General features: G+C 40.6%; 1 protein-coding gene across 7 annotated transcripts in view; it reads left to right on the top strand.

The window, feature by feature from the left end:
• Positions 1-19,551, top strand: part of DENND1A (DENN domain containing 1A) — a 530,572-nt gene that overhangs the window by 239,799 nt on the left and 271,222 nt on the right. For all 7 annotated transcript variants that reach the window (XM_061433489.1, XM_061433487.1, XM_061433488.1 and 4 more), the window contains one exon: positions 11,981-12,050. In XM_061433489.1, the coding sequence (XP_061289473.1) occupies positions 11,981-12,050 (70 nt within the window). The remainder of the gene's footprint in view (positions 1-11,980; positions 12,051-19,551) is intronic.

Below are 19,551 nucleotides of genomic sequence, written 5' to 3'. Positions count from 1 at the left end.
CTGTTTTTAATGAATATATAATATTCCAAGGGGGAAGGGGCAGTATAGGGCTAGGAGGTAAAGGTGCATACTATTATGTATAAAATAAACTGCAAGGATGTATTTGTACAACATAGGGAATATAGCCAACCTTTCATTGTAACTATAAATGGAGCATAACCTCAAAAAAATGTGAATCACTATATTGTACACCTGGAATTTATATTGTACTTTAATTATACTTCAATAAAAAATAAGCAAAAATAAAATTTTATGCTTATAAGTTTGTGACTCTAAAATAATTTTTTTCTAATAACATCAAACTTTAAAAAAAAATCCTACACTTGAAAGTTTTAAAAGGTATTCCATTATTTTGATAGTCCATAATTTGTGAATTACTGTACATTAGCCTGGTTCCAAGTATTTCTAATTATGAATAAGATAAAGTACTTAAAACACACAAAAAAACCTTTATCAAATTTTTAAGGTACTGCATACTCAGTAGATAAGTCATAGAAAATGCAGAGAAGGATGATGAATGAAACAAAGTTATCTGTAATCCCACTACCTAGAAATAACCATTAATTTTTTATCTTCTAGTCTTTCTATGAGTGTATGTGATTGCATATGATATGTAGTTTGTAAATATTACTTTTTTTCAATCTAAAGTTGACCCTTGAAAACATGGAGTTAGAGGTGCAGCCCCCATCACAAGGTGAAGATGCACATACTGCTATCCCTGCCTCAAAAGCAGAAGAGTCCATAAATGACTGCCCTAAGGGCAGGAAGTTGAAACAGCTTGCATAGAAGCAGAATTCAGACCTTAGTTCTTTTGATTCAATCTTTTGATATTGTAATCGAACACAAACTTTTCCCCACAGTTACTTCAGTTCAGTTCAGTTTCAGTTCAGTCACTCAGTCGTGTCCGACTCTTTGTGACCCCATGAACTGCAGCACGCCAGGCCTCCCTGTCCATCACCAACTCCCGGAGTCCACCCAAACCCATGTCCGTTGAGTCGGTGATACCATCTAACCATCTCATCCTCTGTTGTCCCCTTCTCCTCCTGCCCCCAATCCCTCCCAGCATCAGAGTCTTTTCCAATGAGTCAACTCTTTGTATGAGGTAGCCAAAGTATTGGAGTTTCAGCATCAGTCCTTCCAGTGAACACCCAGGACTCGTCTCCTTTAGGATGGACTGGTTGGATCTCCTTGCAGTCCAAGGGACTCCCAAGAGTGTTCTCCAGCGCCACAGTTCAAAAGCATCAATTCTTCGGCGCTCAGCTTTCTTCACAGTCCAACTCTCACATCCATACATGACCATTGGAAAAACCATAGCCTTGACTAGATGGACCTTTGTTGGCAAAGTAAAATCATGGTTTTTAATATGCTGTCTAGGTTGGTCATAACTTTCCTTACAAGGAGTAAGTGTCTTTAATTTAATGGCTGCAGTCACCATCTGCAGTGATTTTGGAGCCCCAAAAATAAAGTCTGACGCTGTTTCCACTGTTTTCCCATCTATTTCCCATGAAGTGATGGGACCAGATGCCACAGTTACTTAAAGATCTGTAAAATGAAAATGCAGGTATTGCATTTAGTGAAAAAAATTCACGTATAAATGGACCTGCACAATTGAATCAACTGTCTATTATTTCGTGGGCATTTTCCTACAGTATTTCTAAAAATATTTAAACCCTAATTTTCTATTGCCTGGATATATCATAATTTATTTAACCATTCTTTTAGCACATATTTAGATGTATGTACATATGTTTTGCTATTATAGACGTGTAGAACTTCCATTTAAAATAAAGCACCAAAAATGGTTACATAATTTAATGCTGGTGGAAATAAAGTAAAAATAATTCATGGATACATTTTCTAACCTTCATATTCTGCTTTTAACAGTTACTCCCTGAAAGACAGTTTTCCTGCTCTCTTTCATACTTTATGAGTTTTAGAATTTATGTCAAAGAAACCGGTTTCTGCCAGGATTGCTGGCTGAGCTTCCTGTCTCTAAAGATTAGTATTTAGGGTTTCTTTTGAGGGAGACACACAACTGGTGGTGCTGCTGGGGGCTGATGACTTATGACTTGTTTAACCAAATACTTGACCTTCCTCTAAGCTGTCACACTTTAAGAGAGTTTAATGACTCCAGTTTTAAGCTTTTGTAGCATTATGGATTTCTTCCCCTGGATTATAATAAAGCAATAAGCCATAAGCACAAAAATTGTTTTAAAAATAAGTAGGATATTCTGTCAGGGAAACAGCAGAGAGTGACTAATGGCATTTTATATTTCAACTCTGATCACTTTGTAGTGGATGCCTACTTTCTCAGGTTGCTCAGCATTGGGTTCCTCCGTCCTGTTGAAGGACTCTGCTGAGGAAACTGTCTGCTCCAGGCTCTGGCTGTGTTCTGTGATTTTAGTGCAGAGAAAACATGTGCCTTAGCTCCTTGCGGGGTGACTTACCACTGCTTCCCACATTTTCCAACCTTTGTTATGTTGCGTCTATCAGATCATTCTTAATTCCATAATGGTTTCACATACAAATTTAAATCAATGACTTGCTTTAGTGGAAGCTATGCCTTAGTCAACTCTTAATCCAGCGCATGGCTTATATTAGGCAATGAATAAAGGAAGGAAGGGATGAAGAGACAAATGAATAAATGAGAGCTAGCCATAAAACAGATGAGCATAAATTGGTATTCCAGAATAAATGATGGTCTCTGCTATTACTATTTTGATCTGTTTGGTGCATGATGAATGGCACACCAGTAGGTACTTGGAACAAGATGGGTCTTTCAGTTGGACAGATTATATCCTGTTCAGCAAGATGGCTGTGTCTCTGTGTGTACAAGAAATCTGCTTCTCTGATGCTAGCCTAGGTCTGCAAAACAAAAACAAAAACAAAAACAAACAAAAAAAAAATGATGAGCTAGCCGTGGAGGTTTTCTTTGGAGTAGGAGACTCTGATGGGCAGGACAGATGCATCTGGCAGAACAAAGGGAGGAGAAGAGCTCTTTGGCTTTTACAAATTCTGTTTTACCTTCACTTAAAGCCTCAGTCTCATTTCCAAAAATATTTTGGGAGAAACCTCTTGGTAAGAGAGTTGCTCTGTCACAAGAGGTAACTTGAGAGCAGTTTCCTGTCTGCCTTTTTTGCCAGCTCTCTAGTTGCAAGATCCTGCCTTGTACCCAAAGGAGGCTTTGAACATCAGCTGTCTTGAACAATCTCTAGTCTTATCACTTATTTTAATGCTCCTTGCACAGGTCACTCTTGGATGTGGTGCTCTGGGCAGTCTCACCCCAGAATGCTTCCCTTCCTTTATTTAACCTCTGACCTGTGAAAACAAGAGTTAATCAAGAGTTCTAAGGTAGCTAAGAGGAAGGGGAAGTGTTTGGTTACAAATTAAATATGAACAAGTCATAAGTCATAAATCCCCAATAGTGCTACCAGTTGTGTGTCTCAAGTTGCATATGGTACAGGGTATTTGGGTTATAAATTCAAGTTCAGGGCTCTCTGATTGCTTGGGGGTAGGTGGTTGGTTAGTTTTCTTTTGGTCTAAAACTCTCTGCCTTCTAAAACATTATGTTTCTTGGACCAGCTACATCTATATCCTGCTTTCTCTCTGTGTGCCCGTCTCCTTTCCTTTCTTTACCTGCCTGCTTGCTTGTGTTGATTGGTTTGCTGTCCTGTGAATTGAGACAGAACTGCTTTCCTGAAAGAAGTTAAGCATATGGAAAAAGTTGCCAAGGAAAGGCACTGAAGCATAGAGCATAAATGGTTTTAAGAGACAGTCAGACACTTTTATAGAGAGATTTGTGACTGAATGATACAACATTCAAGCAGAGATCTGGGGTGGAAATGAACTTAAATTTAAGTGCTATTTGTGGAAAACTGATGCCCTGTCTAATCTAGCATTTCCTTAATTGTCACCATAAGCATACATTTAAAGCTTTATGTTTTAAAAGGCAACAGTCTAAGAATCTATGACACAGGCCATTGTTTCTCGAGGTAATTTCCTAAAAAACACACCTCTAAGGTGTGTTTTTGACTCAAAGGCGTTGGTTTTTGACACGAAGCCCTGGAAGCTTAAAATATATCTTTTGTCATGCTTGATTAAAACATTTTAAATCGAGCTATTTATATTTGTGTTTCTGAATGTAGCGTGTACACTAATTCCTAAAGCAGTGAAGAGCTGACACATGACTAGTGTCCCTGGAGCTGGCAAAGTAAGAAAACACGCTGAATTGTTGGGAGGCAGCCAGAGTTGGATTGCTCAGAATGCTTCGAGCCGAGGGGCCTTTGGAGGCAAGCTTTCATTTTATCAAGGTATTACAGTAAGAACTACACGCTAAGGATTTTAAATCCTCACCTCAGGATTGACTGTTGCACTTGATCAGGTTGTACAATTAACACTGTGTTGTATGGAGTGAGTAGAATAGAAATCACATTGGACTAATTTTATGTCTGAGCTGTGCTTTTAGTAGCTGTACTGTCCCAGGTAAATCACTTTGCTTCCCTGAGACTCGGTTTTCTCCTCTGTGAAATGGAATGATAATTTATCTCATAGAGTTGTTGTAAAGAGTAATATGTCAAAGCACCTAACACTTGATAAATTGCCCCCTTTCCTCATTAGCTTCTTCTTCCAAGCTCTAAAATGTGAATAATATCAAATGTTGTCTCAGTGGGATAATTAATTTTGTTGTTTACTACTGAAAGTAGGACAAGATTTCTTGTGTAGCCATTTCTTCCTTTTGTTGTGTGTGTTTTTTTTTTTCCCAACAGAGACAATGTGTTTCTCCTTTAGTCTATGAAAGCTTCTGTAAGGTGGGCCATGGTTAGACCCTCACTAACCCATTACATTATATTACAGTAGTAATTTAAACCATAAAATAAGATGCTCTGAATGGGAAAAAAACTTGCAGGTGTGTGAATGCAGGAGTGGGCTGCATCATAAACTCTGTTAGGAAAATGATGAAAGGCCTCTGTGCTCGCCCTCTCTGGGCTCAATGGAAAATATCTGAGAATTACAGTGAATTGTCAGTGCAGGTGTCATTACTCTACAGATCTTCTGTTACCAACACTTCACCGGTGATAACAGAAAAGTGTCTCCTTGCTTTCCTCCTGAGCAATCTCCCTCAATCATAGTAATGCTGTCATAGAAAAGAAGATGACAGATCCGCTCTCTAAAAGCAACAATTATTGAATACCCATCAAGAGAGAAGAGAGTCTTTTTTCCAAAATCAAATCCAAGTGTATGTTTGGGTAGCTTTATGTAAGCACAGATGTTTTATGGCAGCTTGTTTTTTTTTTTAAGGCAAATTAATATTTCTGCTCATTCAGTACATACATTTTCCTGCATAGATATAATAGATATCACAATGGGATGTTAATTATGGGCATAAATCAGAGATTCTGGAGCTTAACTGGAAACCATACTAAATTTACAATTTGAGATTAGCAACTGTGAGCAAAGTAGAATATTCGCTCAGATTGAGTGAAACTATCTCTGATCTCCCAAAGGGGATTGAGTTTGTTTGTTTTTTCTTATTTAGGTTATTCCACCTTTTGATCTTAATGGCGAAAGAGTATGATTTCATCAGGGAAAAACATTGTTCAGTCTGTTTCAGGCTCAGTGGTGGATGTGTATGTTTTCCTCTCACAATCGCCGTGTAAGTTAAATATCCCCATTTCACATGTTGGGGAGGAGAAATGGTCCAGGCCACAGCTAGTGACAGAATAGGTGGATCTCCTGGCTTAGCAGTCTGTGTAAAATTGATCAGCAAACTGTCTTTTTCCATGGGAAAACTTTCTAGAACACCAGTGTGTCTGCTTCCTTCATGAAATAGTGAGCTCCCCGAATGCTGGGTCCTGGATCTCATTACTCATGCACCTTGCAGAGTGCCAGCCATACATCAGATGGCTCTTAATAAATACAGAGGAATATGTGGTTTCATGGATGATTGACCACAACATTTGAAAAGTGAATGATCTGGAAATGTGTGATGTTTGAACTGTAAATGTCACCTCCATTTTAAATTCCAGAAAATGTTCAGTGAAGCTTGTGTGGTTAGCTCAGGAAGATGTGGATATTTTTCTCATAGGGAGGAACATGTGTTCACCTCGATGCTAAAGCTGTAGTTTGAGAACTGTATGTGTGAAAACTGCACACATGGATGGTTTTGTTGGGCTTAAAGATGGGAATCCTTGTTGACTGAGTGTAACGAGGGAGAAGATAGGTCTTACAGAAGGCAGTGTGGTTGAAGTCTAGAGTCTTCCCACTTTCTGCCTCCAGTTGGGAGGGTAAGGGGAGGGCAATGAGAGGTGTAGGAATGGGAGGGAGGAAAGCTCATGTTAGAGCTTTTTTCTTCAGTAAGGTTTGAGAGAAGAGTATCTTTTGAAGAGCAGGAGAGATGGATTTTAGAGATGGGAGAAAGAGCAAGTTTAGAGCAAACTCAGAGAAACTTGGGGCCTGATACACTAACAGATCAGTGGATACCTGGGCAGTTTTAGAGGTTCACCTGTGCTTGAAAAATTAGGTTATCAAACTGCAATAATCAGTTTAGTTTGTGACATTTTCCCGTAGTACTTAAAGTGGGAAAAGAAAAAGTGGATAGTGGGATTTACTGATGCTGAAGGACAAGGAGTAAGAAATCTTAAGTTTGTGGGTACTTCTTGGTCTGCTTGGAATGTGTGCTCACTCTATTTTAATTATTTGTCACAGACTCCAGCAGTCCACTGATAGCAATTGTTTTTGTTTCTGGAGCATTTTTCTACACAAAACCCCACTTCCTAAGTCTGAAGCCCCACTTTCCAATAAGAGTTGGTTAACTGTTCCTCTCTGGCTCTGGTGGTAACGGCCTCAGTAGAAACTGTAGGGATGAGTTACATCTGCCAAGGGAAGTTCTGACCTAGTGGATGTTTAACACATATTAGAGATTAAACACTAAGCAGTCTTGATCTTTGTTCTCGTGGAGTTGACACTAATCAAGAACTAAGGTGAGTCTTCATGTGGATAAGCCCAGGAGCTGGGACTAAAATGCACCTATTTAAGTGGAACCAAAATTTTATAGTAAAAATGAAGGGAGATTTATTTTAAAATTTTATCTAGGAAAAAAAAAGAAATAAACTTTAAAAATAAATTCATTTGGACAAAATCTAGCTTTTATTCTAGCAACACATTAAATCTTAGAATAATGAGTCAAGTGGGGTTTGGGGGGAGGTTTTTTGATTTTTCAGACATAATAATATATCATATTTAACTTTCATAGCATAATCATAAAAGCAGTCATTTTTCCAAAAGTATTTGAAGATGTCATCAATTTTCCCAAAGCTTCTCTTAACCCTTTGATACTGAATTCATATTCTTTTGACTTGACTTTGGTGCCAGCATCCTTGTTTTTCTTGATTTTTCTCTCATCCCTTGTTTCCTGGTCTAATGCTGCCAGGTCTTCGTTTGTTAGTCACTTTGCCTTGACTCTGAGCAGGTGTCCAGCATCTTAACAAGGGCTTCATGAAATTCTGCATTGTTTGCAGAGGCTGTAGTTTTATTTGCATTTTCTTGTAGATGTTGGACCATCCAAGACACTAGCAGTGGGGTAGATAGAGATGCTAGTCAAACTTGAAGGGCTGAGTGGGGACTTACTGGTTTAAGCAGTCATATCATGTGTGAGTATTTTCCTCTTAATAACAGCTTGTACTCTGCTATCCACTCTGGTGACTGCAGGGCATGGGGTATACAGAGTCCTGGAGGAGCCTCTGAAGCAGACACTAAGAATGTTAGGCGGAGAGGGACAGAAGAGTATTCCAGGCCCTAGGTTGGATGTCTCTTGTATACATCAGTTACAATCATTAGAGGGTATATATCTTTTTATAGAAGAGGAAATTGAGTCTGTGAGAGATCACTTCCCTGAGGTGTCACAGTTGCTACCGAGATTCATGCAGAGTCGACTCAAGTCTGTGTTTTCCCATGTGCTGTGCTGCTCTGCGTCTTTAAATTTTGAGGGTGGGGGTGGTTAATATGAAAGCTTTAACAACTGAATGGCAAATAGCCTTAGTCAAGGGATGTTTTGTCATCCAGTAAATCCTGGGTGACAAAAATCTGCTGATGGGAAGTAAGAAAAGAAGGGATACCTCCCTTAGAGTACCCATGATGGAGTTTTAAGAGCTTCTCAGGCAAGTGGAAATCACCAAGAAAAACTGAAAAACCATATTGCATGTCAGTCTTCTTAGCCTTAAATTCATCATTCTCAACACAAGTAGATGCACATCTGCCACAAGCCCCTCGAGGAGGTACTGTTTCATTTTATCTCCTAATAAAATGGTGCCTGAGTGTTTAAATATTAAACCGTTTATTATAAAGTAGTTTTCATTTTTTTGTTCATACTAGAGCCCGAGCATTTATATTGATCTTTTTCAAATTATGGGTATTACCAGATCGTATTATCTAAGGTTTTCTCTTTAGGGTAGCAAAGTGGACACTGGCTCTGGCAGGGCTGAGATGATCCACTGGGTTGTGCTGAGTGGGAAATAAGCACTTTCTGCCTGGCTCTAAATACTCATCTTCAAAATGTTTCTTCTCTTTAACTGGCCCTATGGTTCCCCACGGATTACAGAATAAAAGGGAGGCCCGTGGGTTTGGCATGAGAGCCCCTCCAGAGCCTGACCCTTCTGCACACTGCCTCATCTTTCAGCCTGCACACCCTACTCTCTGACTATTCCAGCTGCACACAGTTCTCAAGTCATGCCCAGGTTTGTGCTGGCAAGCCATTGCGTGTGTGTTTTTCCTGTGCTCTTTATCTCCACCCCTTCCAACCTTCTTCCCATACACTAAGAACAGCCTCTTTCAAGACTTAGCTGACGCCCAGCCTTTCTGTGTGATGCATATTGACTCCTACCAATAGATGCAACTAGCTATTCTCTCCATTGTGTGCCCTCCCCTAAAACCATGGTTTAAATTTTTTACTTTCTCAACTCATGTCATTATTCTATATACTTGGTCTACTTATGGGGTCACAAAGAGTCAGACATGACTGAGACTGTTTTTTCTTTGTTTGTTTATTTGTTTTCATGTTCCCTTGTAATTTAATAATTAGATCCAAAAGCCTAGGCTAAATAAAGCACTTGGGAAAGAGATCCAGCACCCCCACCTAAACTATTACTCTTTGTTATATTATCTCTTTTTCCCACAAAGGACCATGGCCTTCTTCAATGCAGGGACTCTTTGGGATTTGGGGCCCCAGCCTTGAACTGAGCCCAACACGTGGTGATGCTCTGCATTGCAAACTTGAGCAGTTGCATGAAGGGAGCAAGTTGAGCAAGCCCTGAGATGTTTGGAAGTCTGTTAGCTATCCAGGGAGGAGCGAGCAGCACAATGGAGCGTTTGTTTCCTGCCTTTGGATTGGGAAGTAGTGTTTACTTCGTGCTGACAGACGAGCACAAAATGGAGCCGAGGGTCTCCATATCCTCACCTGCACCCTTGCCAGCAGCTCGAAGCTGTTGTGTCGGCACTAATGAAGCAGTACAGGAAACACCACTGGATAAAGTTCAGCTGTGAACCCTGGCCTCCCAACAGGGGAAAAGAGGGATCCTTTGAAGAAGAAGACAGCTGGGTTTTGGTTTCAAGACCTTAACACTGCCATCGCTAGATACTCATCTGTCAGTGCACAGGGGACAACATGTGGGGAGCAGTTGTGTCCGGTCAGGCTGGAGAGAGAGATGGCTGATTTCCAGGGCAACTGCAAAGCCTCCCATGGCTGAGGGTTCTGTTTAGTGTAGCCAAAAAGAATCGATTTGGTGGGGTCGAGGTTGAGTGTGAGATCCTGGGCACAGTCGGCTGTGGGCCAGGCGACTGTAGCCTGTCACCCTCCTGCATCCTCACAAACTGTGTTGGTCAGTTGGACCTAGTGGCCAGAACTGCTTCCTGTGCACCGCAGTCCTAAATTATCAGAGAAGCAGCCTGTCCCATGTCCCTTCAAGTCTTCCTAAAATGACTGCAACTTTGCTCTCATTTACTTGAAACCATGGTTTCCTTACAAGAAAATATTTTCTCTTGCTTCCCCCCCACCGACCCCTTCCCGCTGGATTTAACTAGTGGTATTTTTTTCTTTCAGGGAAAAGAAGAAAGATATTTGTAATCCTTGGTTAAGTTTGTTTACTGAGAGTCCTCTAATCTGGGCAGGAGTTTTTTTCTGAGGGGATTTATTGTTCATTCTATAATGGCTTTTAACTCAGCAGAGGTTTATTTAACAGAATAGGAAGAGGGAAACTTATCTCCTCCCTAATCCCTCTTGAATGTTTACATTACTCTGCCAAAGTAAATGCTGTGTAAAGTGGCAGCAGTCATTTGCTCTATAATAATCAATATGCAGTTGCCAGAGCTGATTGAAGCATATTAACATAAGTGATAATACTGTCAGAGAAGTGAAAAGTTAAGTTGCTTATCAGTATATTTTGATAAGCTACTTAAATTTTACAGTAGCATGTGCTGGCTTCAGACAGACATTAATGACAGAGAGCTGTGCACTTTATCTATCCTCTCTGTTCCCTCTCACTTCATTTATTACCCTCAGCAGTACAGCTGGTAATCTGTCCAGGGCGCTGATTTCCTTCTGCCTGGTGGGATGGAGTCAGTCCTCCACTCTATTGGTAATGGACACTATGAGCGCAGCAGGGCAGATGTGAGCATGACGGCAAGCAGTTGATAGGATACTCTTCCCACATGACTGTTTGATGTCATTTTGGAAAAGTTTTCTATGGAGAACAAAGCTATTGATGTTTTAAGTGAAAAAACTTCTTGGGAGTAGGAATATGTTTCAGCAATAATTCTGTAGCACTAATACGCCTCTGCTGTTTTTGTTTGTTATCAACACTGAGCACTGAGGGTCTGCCAGGCTCCATGCTTGGCCCTGGGAAGACAGAGTAAGAAGGATGTGATTCCTTCCTTATTGTCATGTTTAATCTGTTGGGAAGGCATGTGACAGGGCAGTACAGAAAAAGGGGAATTAGGGCTTGAGAGTCGGGGCAGGGCAGCGGTGGGGAACTATTAGGAGAATGAGCAGAAGTCAGCTAGAGAAGATCATGAAGGTCAGAGGGAGAATAGTGCCAAGTGTATGCAGCGCAGACCCGGGCAGTCTTGAGAATGCCTAGACGTTCCTCAGAGTATGACTGCAGTGAGAGGGATGTGTATATGGGGTGCAAAGTGAGCGCGACTGGAAGGACGGTCAAGGACCTGACAGAAGAGCCTTGAGTGCTGTCCTGAGCAGTCCTGCAGTGATGGGGCACCGCTGCAGGAATGTGATCCAGTGGGCCATTTACACTCACATCTTAGAGCACTCAGTGGGCCATTTACACTCACATCTTAGAGCACTCTGTGAGCCACACAGAGGATGGACTAAGGTCAGGACCAGGCTCTCGTCAGAATTAAGGGACATGATGCTCAGGACCTGCTGGAGGGCAGTGGGGGCAGAGAGTCAGAGCTCTTGCTGCAATAAGCACAGAGAAGGCTGTACTATAATAGAAAGTTTGATGAATGGTTTCAAGCTCTTGGGGCCTTTGGGACACTTGCACACAGCAACGGTGAAAGTGCCGTGTATGTGTGTCTATGCGAGTGTCTGTGTGGCCATGTGTGTCCAATCATGAGAAACTTGAATAGAAGCTTTCCTGGAAGGGGTGGGTGTGGTGGGAGGAGCCTGGGGGCCTCTTCAGAGATGGTTCCTGATTGCAGAGTCTGCTTTGAATTTCTTCTTTATGAACCTGTTCTAGCTCTGAGGCATGGGAATAATTTATAATGGACATTCAATCCTCTGCCTTACACAGGCAATTTTTTAAAATCTCAGAAATAATTAGCATTTTACCAGTCTGCATTTCTAGCATGGCCTACAACAGGAAAGCCCTTCAGGATATAAAGAGAAACTGAAATGTACTGTCTTGAATTAGCTCCTGATTAAAGTTTTTGACCTGTATACTAATAGTTCGTGTGTTTCCTCTTCTTCCCTCAGCTATCTCCCCTGGTTCGAAGTATTTTATAAGCTACTTAACATCTTGGCAGATTACACGACAAAAGGACAGGTATTTACCTTCTATTTTACTCTGTTTAATAAGTAAACTTTAACTTTTATAATTATAAAAATAATAGTGCTGTGTATTTCACTAAAATGTTTACTGAAAAAGTAACACATTCCCATTATAGAAAGTTTGGGAAATTCAGAAAGCAGTAAGAAGGAAACGAAAGTCGCTCCTAATATGTCTCCCTACCTTCCCCCCAACCTCAAATAAATATCGCTAGCATTTTGGGATGTTTTCTTCCTTTACTTTTTGAATTACATACATAATAAATAGGCCCTTAGCATTCAGAGTTAATATTCACCATCTTATATTCCCAAACAGCTCTGAAAGTTCATGATATGTATTAAATAATAATTTTGCTGAGGCACAAATTTGAATTGTTAGGGTTTGTCAATAAAACACTTAACTGGCAAGTGACTAACCCAGTGTCCCAGTCCCATTTCAGTAGGGCTTTCTTGTGCTTTTACAGTAATTTTTTTAAGGGTCTGAAAATCACTTTAAAAGTTCAGCTGTACCTCACTGTACTTTGGGAAGAAGTGACACGCTGAAGTATCTTCTGTAGGTGTCAAGAGGCAACTGGAACTGTATTTAGACTTTTGAGACCCACAATTTTAGGTACCATAGTAATGGAAGTGTTTATTCCATAATAATAAAAACATTGTAAATCTTTACCATGGCTGCGTATCATGTATCATGTACCTTGGTTTACTAAGACATTTCTCTGTTATTAGGAATTTTCATTATTTGGGATTTTTTTCCATTATTGTATAGCCATTAACATCTTTGAACATAAAACATTTTCTTCATTTTGGAGTGTTTCCTTAAAAGGAGAATCTCAGATGGGCCATTTGAAGGTTAGTGGACATAAATATTTTAAAACATTTGCCAAGCTTCTTTCCAGAAGAATTGTACTCCTGTATTTTGCCAGTAAAGGGTAAAAGATACCCTTTACTGGCAAAGTACAGGGATACCTGGATTACCACAGTCACATCATTAGCTTTTGATGACTTCATTGTGTCCTTGACAAGTGAACAGTTCTCATTGTTTTAATTTCATTTCTTTGATTATTAGTTAGTTGAATATTTGTCTATAAAACTAACTTATTATAGTTTCATTTCTTGTAAATGGTCTAAGATTTTTAATTAAAGAGATGCATTCTTATTAAATGTTAGAGAGTTTCCCCCATCATATTGTCTACAGAACATTAGTTCTAAAAAATGCTCCATTCAAAAAGAGTACCATAGGTGAGTAATACTGGGGTCAGGGAAAGGGAAAGCTGTGCCTCATTTTTGTCTCCTTAAAATTCCTGTAACATAGACTCTGAAAAGTCCTACAGTGGAGAAATCTATGTTACCTAGAAATTCACAACAGCCCCATACCTTTTAATTCCATGACAAATATTGACAGCATTCTGAGATACCAATGTTTCCTGGAACACATTTTGGGAAATGCTATTTTTGAAGAAAAGGTAGAAATTGTGTGAATAATGGATAAATCTTTAAGTTAGATTTACTCATTGGCAAGTGTATTCCAGAGGCCACAGTAAATGGAAGAAATAACTAATAGAAATGGCTCCCCGGATCACTACACTCATTCCGAAAGGATGCTTTAGGTATCAGGGAATTCTGTCATAAAAGAAGTGGTTTACGCTTTGATGAATGAGTTGTAGCCACCTTGGATCTGCTCATTGATTTCCGATTCATGGTTCACTTTTGTCAAACATTTGGTTTTTCGTTTAAAAGTGAAAGATGTCTTTAGTAAATAGAATTGTATAACATGTAGGCTGTTAACAGTCTTACAATTGGAACTTAACTCACATTTTTTCCCCACCATATATAAGCTCCAGTCATTTAAAAAAAGACTTACTAGACTTTTAAAAACATGTCTTGGGGTACAGGAAATATTAGGTGGGTAACAAACTATGCACAGGGCAGATAGGATTATTACTCTGTAAAACTGGTGTACCAATCCTCTGGGCCTTTGCCCCAGTTAAGGACCCTGCCTCTTGGAATGTTGGAAACTGACTTCAGTGATCTGTTCTAGTGGAGTCTGTTTCCCTTATACGAAAGACTCTTGTTTATTGAATTTCTTCTGGTCAAAGAAATTATGACACAGAAGATAGGTAGTCTGCTTGCAACTGGCTTGATTATTTGCAAGATGTGGGTTATCAGATTAGACCAGGTAGAAAGAGATTTAATTAAAAAAAACAAAACAAAACAAACTCTTCCCCAAGTCCAGAAGTCATTGAGAAAGTTGTACAGGGTAGGTGAGCTTCAATTAAGGGCATGGGGAGTGACCGTGATGGCTCAGCATGGAGGACAGAGTCTAAGCTACATCATGAGGGTGTCTCTTTGAGTCACTGATGCACAGTGATTATCAGGCCCTGAATAAAGCAATGATGACATCTTGGCAGAAGGGATGGCAGAGGGTGAGGAGGGTGTCTGATCCAGAGAGAAAGTGAGCAGTCTGTTTGAGGGTGTTGGAGGCTAAGCAATGACGCATTTATGTGGGACAGTGGTGACAGTGGAGAAGGCAATGGCACCCCACTCCAGTACCCTTGCCTGGAGAATCCCATGGACAGAGGAGCCTGGTAGGCTGCAGTCCATGGGGTCGAGAAGAGTCGGACTTGACTGAACGACTTCACTTTCACTTTTCACTTTCATGCATTGGAGAAGGAAATGGCAACCCACTCCAGTGTTCTTGCCTGGAGAATCCCAGGGACGGGGGAGCCTGGTGGGCTGCCATCTATGGGGTTGCACAGAGTTGGACATGACTGAAGTGACTTAGCAACAGCATCAGCAGTGGTGACAGTGTCTTGGCTTTATTTGGGCACCAGATGTCAGAACTTCAGTGGGATCTACAGGAGGCACGTGGGAAGAGGACAGCAGCAATGGCTGAGCACTAGGGTGATGAACCCTGGGGTAAGGAGGGCATTTTTGTTGGTGGGAGATCCAGGGGAGGGGGGCAGATATTGGTGGCCTAGCACTGGATGTCAGTATTTGAGCAGAGTAAGGACATCTAGATGGAGAGGATTGCTTACATACAAGCAAGTCGATATATTAAGGAAATAAAGGCAACATTTTTCACTTTGGCTAGAATATAGTTAAAATATGTAAAGAGAAGAAACTAGGATTATTCCTGTGTTGGATTGAAATGAGTCGTTGGTGTGAACCCCATGGCTTTCAGTATATGTGACAGATATACAGAAAATGGAGATGTAACTGTGTACTTTGGGTTGTGCGTGTGAGAGAGATGTCCCCTGGCCCTATCCACTGGAAGGGCCTGGGGTCCACAGTATACAAGTAGCAGTGAGCACCCTGTTTTCCACTGTACACAAGTAGCAGTGAGCACACCCAAGTATCCACTGTACACAAGTAGCAGGGAGCACATACCCGGGTACCCAAATCTTGGTTCCTAAATCCATTTTCTGGTCAAAGCTATGGTTTCTCCAATAGTCATGTATGGATGTGAGAGCTGCACCATAAAGAAAACTGAACATTGAAGAATTGATGCTTTTGAACTATGGTGTTGGAGAAGACTCTTGAGAGTCCCTTGGACTGCAAGGAGATCCAACCAGTCCATCCTTAAGGTCCTGAATATTCATTGGAAGGACTGATGCTGAAGCTCCAATACTTTGGCCACCTGACGTGAAGAACTGACTCATTAGAAAAGACCCTGATGCTGGAAAACAGTCCATGGGGTCGCAAAGATTCAGACACAACTGAGCAACTGAACTGAAATCCATTTTCTACTGAAAGGAGCAGGGACTCCTTGAAGAAATGTCTAATTCTTTTTATACTTGTGAAAAGATGAGTCTGGAATATCTTTTTGTGCCAAAAGTGAGGAGGTGCTCAAAACATTTTGGGGTGGAGGGGTCAAGATGGCAGAATAGGAGGATGTGGAATTCACCTATCCTCACAAATACATCAAGAATATATCTGCAAATGGAACTGTTCTCTGTTCTCACAGAGCACCTACTGAACACTAGCAGAACTCTCTGGACACCTAAAAGCACAAGAAAAATCCCCACACAACCAGATAGGATGAAAGAAAGAAAAGAGGAAATAAATAGGAAGGGAACAGCACCCCTGGCAGGGAGCTGAAGGATGAGGAGGGATTCCTACACTCAGAGAAACCCCTTCACTCTGCGGAAGTCAGCTGGGACAAAGAAGGAACTTCAGAGGATCGGAGGGGAACCAGCAACCAGTCTGTGAGAGGTAGACCAGAATAAGATTTGTGCAGCCTGCATACCCCAGCCTGAGTTGTGTGTCTGCTGGTGTGGAGGGAGGCTGGGTGCTGAAAAGTGGGATTTGGAGAGCAGACCTAGGGAAGGGACAGCTGTTAGCTTAGATACCAAGACTTAGCTCAACTCAACTTTTTGCAGACTCCAGTGCTGGGAGCCTCAGGCCAAACAACCATCGAGATAGGAACACAATCCCACCCATTAACAAACAGGCTGCTTAAAGTCATAGTAAGCTCACAGACACCCCAAAACACCCCCCACCAATGTAACCCTTCCCATCAGAGTGACAGGACTCAGTCCTGCCCACTGGAGCACAGGCACTGGTCCCTCCCACCAGGAAGCCTACACAAGCTCCTGGACCAACCTGATCCACTGGAGGACAGAAACCAGAAGCAAGAGAAACTGTGACCCTACAGCCATCAGAAAGGAGATTTCAAGTATAGTAAGTTAGACAAGTTGAGAAGATGGAAAAAATATTGCAGATGAAGGAGCTAGGTAAAAACCAAGAGGACCAAGTAAATGAAGGGAGGAAATAGACAATCTACCTGGAAAAGAATTCAGAGTATTATAATAAAGATGATCCAAGATCTCAGAAATAGAATAGAGATATAGATCAAGAAGATAACAAGGACCTAAAAGAACACGGATAAAGAATAATCATGGTTGAACAACGCAATAACTGAAATGAAAAATACACTGGAAGAAATCAATAGCAGACTAACTGAGCAGAAGAATGGATAAATGAGCTGAAAGATGGAATGGTGGAAATACTGCTGCAGAGCAGAATGAAGAAAAAAGAATGAAAAGAAATGAGGACAGTCTGAGAGTCCTCTGTGACAACATTAACTGCAACAGCAGTTGATTTATAGGGATTCCAGAAGAAGAGAAAGGGTCTGAGAAAATATTTGAAAATTAGAGTCAAAAGCTTCCCTAACATGGGAAAGGACATAGTCACTCAAGTCCAGGAAGTGCAGAGAGTCTTATACAGGATAAATCCATGGAGAAACATGCTAGCAAAAATTAAATACAATGAAAATATATTAAAAGCAGAAAATAACATACAAGGTGATTCCCCATAAGATTTTTTAGCAGAAACTATGCAGGGCAGAAGGGAGTGGAAGGCCATATTTAAAATGATGAAAGGAAAAATCTACTACCAAGATTTCCCTGGTAGCTCAGCTGGTAAAGAATATACCTGCAATGCAGGAGACCCTGGTTTGATTCCTGGGTTGAAAGATCCTCTGGAGAAGGAATAGGCTACCCACTCCAGCATTCTTAGGCTTCTCTGGTGGCTCAGTCAGTAAAGAATCCACCTGCAGTGCGGCCTGGGTTCAATCCCTGAGATGGGAAGACCCTCTGGAGGAGGGCATAGCAACCCACTCCAGCATCCTTGCGTGGAGGATCCCCATGGACAAAGGAGCCTGGCAGATTGCAGTCCATGGAGTCGCAGAAAGTCAGACATGACTGAGTGACTAAACACAGCAAGATTACTCTACCCAGTAAGGATCTCATTCAGATTTGATGGAGAAATGAAAAACTGTATAGACAAGCAAAAGCTGAGAGAATTCAGCATACCAAACCAGCTTTACAATACGTGCTAAAGAAACTTCTTTAAGAGGGAAATATAAGAGAGAGAAAAAAAACCGACAAAACACAACCCAAAACAATTAAGAAAATGGCAGTAGGAACATATGTATAGATAATTACCTTAAATTTAAATGCTCCAGCCAAAAGACATAGTCTGGCTGAATGGATCAAAGGACATGAACTATATATATGCAGTCTACAAGAGACCTACTTCAGAACTAGGGACACATGGAGAGTGAAAGCAGGGGATGGAAAAAAGATACCATATGCAAATGGAAGTCAAAGCTGGAGTAGCAATACCCATATCAGACAAAATAGAATTTAAAATAAAGACTCTTACAAGAGACAAGGAAGGACATTACATAATGATCAAGGAATCAATCCAAAAAGAAGATATAACCATTTTAAATATTTGTGCACCCAACATAGGAACACCTCAATACATAAGACAAACACTAACAGACGTAAAAGGGGAAATTGACTGTAACAATAACAGTAGTGGAGTTTAACACCTTACCTACAGCAATGGACAAATCATCCAGACAGAAAATTAATAAGAAAGCAGAAGCTTTTAATGATACATTAGGCCAGATAAACTTCACTGATATTTATAGACATTCCATCCAAAACTGCAGAATATAGTTTCTTCTCAAGTGTGCACAGAACATTCTCCAGGATAGATAACATCTTAGGTCGCAAACTAAGCCTTGGAAAAAAAATTTTTTTTAATTTATTTTATTGTAAAGCCTCAGTAAATTTAAGAAAATTGAAATCGTATCAAGCATGACCACAACCCTGTGAGATTAGAAATCAGGTTTAGGGCTTCCCTTGCAGCTCAGCTGGTAAAGAACCGGCCTGCAATATGGGAGACCTGGGTTCGATCCCTGGGTTGGGAAGATCTCCTGGAGAAGGGAACGGCTACCCACTCCAGTATTCTGACCGGGAGAATTCCATGGACTATATAGTCCATGGGGTCGGAAAGCAGACACGACCGAGTGACTGTCACACTTGCATAGGAAAAAAAAGAGCTGTGAAAAAAAAAACACATGGAGGCTAAACAATATGCTACTAAATAACCAACGGATCACTGAAGAAATCAAAGAGGAAATTTTTTAAAAGACTTAGAAACAAATGGTAATGAAAACACCACCCAAAACCTATGGGATGCAGCAAAAGAGGGAAGTGTATAGCAGTACAGTTCCACCAAAACAAAAAAACAAGAAAAATCTTGAACAACCTAAGGTTACACTTAAAGCAGCTGGAGAAAGAACAACAAAAAGCCCTCAAAGTTAATAGAAGGAAAGAAATCATAAAGATCAGAGCAGAAATAAATGAAATGGAAAAGAAGAAAACGGTAGCAACAGTGAAACTAAACACTGTTTCTTTGAGAAGATAAATAAAATTAATAAACCTTTAGCCAGAATCATCAAGAATAAAAGGCAAAGGACTCAAATCAGTAAAACTAGATATGAAAAAGAAATTACAATTGAACTGTAGAAATACAAAGGATCGTAAGAGACTACTACAAGCAACTATATGCCAATAAAATGGACTGCCTGGAAGAAAGGGACAAACCTTCCAAGACTAAATCAGGAAGAAATAGAAAATATGAGTAGTCTAATCATGAAATTGAAACGGATTAAAAATCTTCCAACAAACAGAAGTCCAGGACCT

This window comes from Bos javanicus, chromosome 11 (genome assembly GCF_032452875.1).
Source record: "Bos javanicus breed banteng chromosome 11, ARS-OSU_banteng_1.0, whole genome shotgun sequence".
Lineage (NCBI taxonomy): Eukaryota > Metazoa > Chordata > Mammalia > Artiodactyla > Bovidae > Bos > Bos javanicus.
Note: the sequence above shows the minus strand (reverse complement) of the source record. Positions and strands in the feature narration are given on the sequence as shown.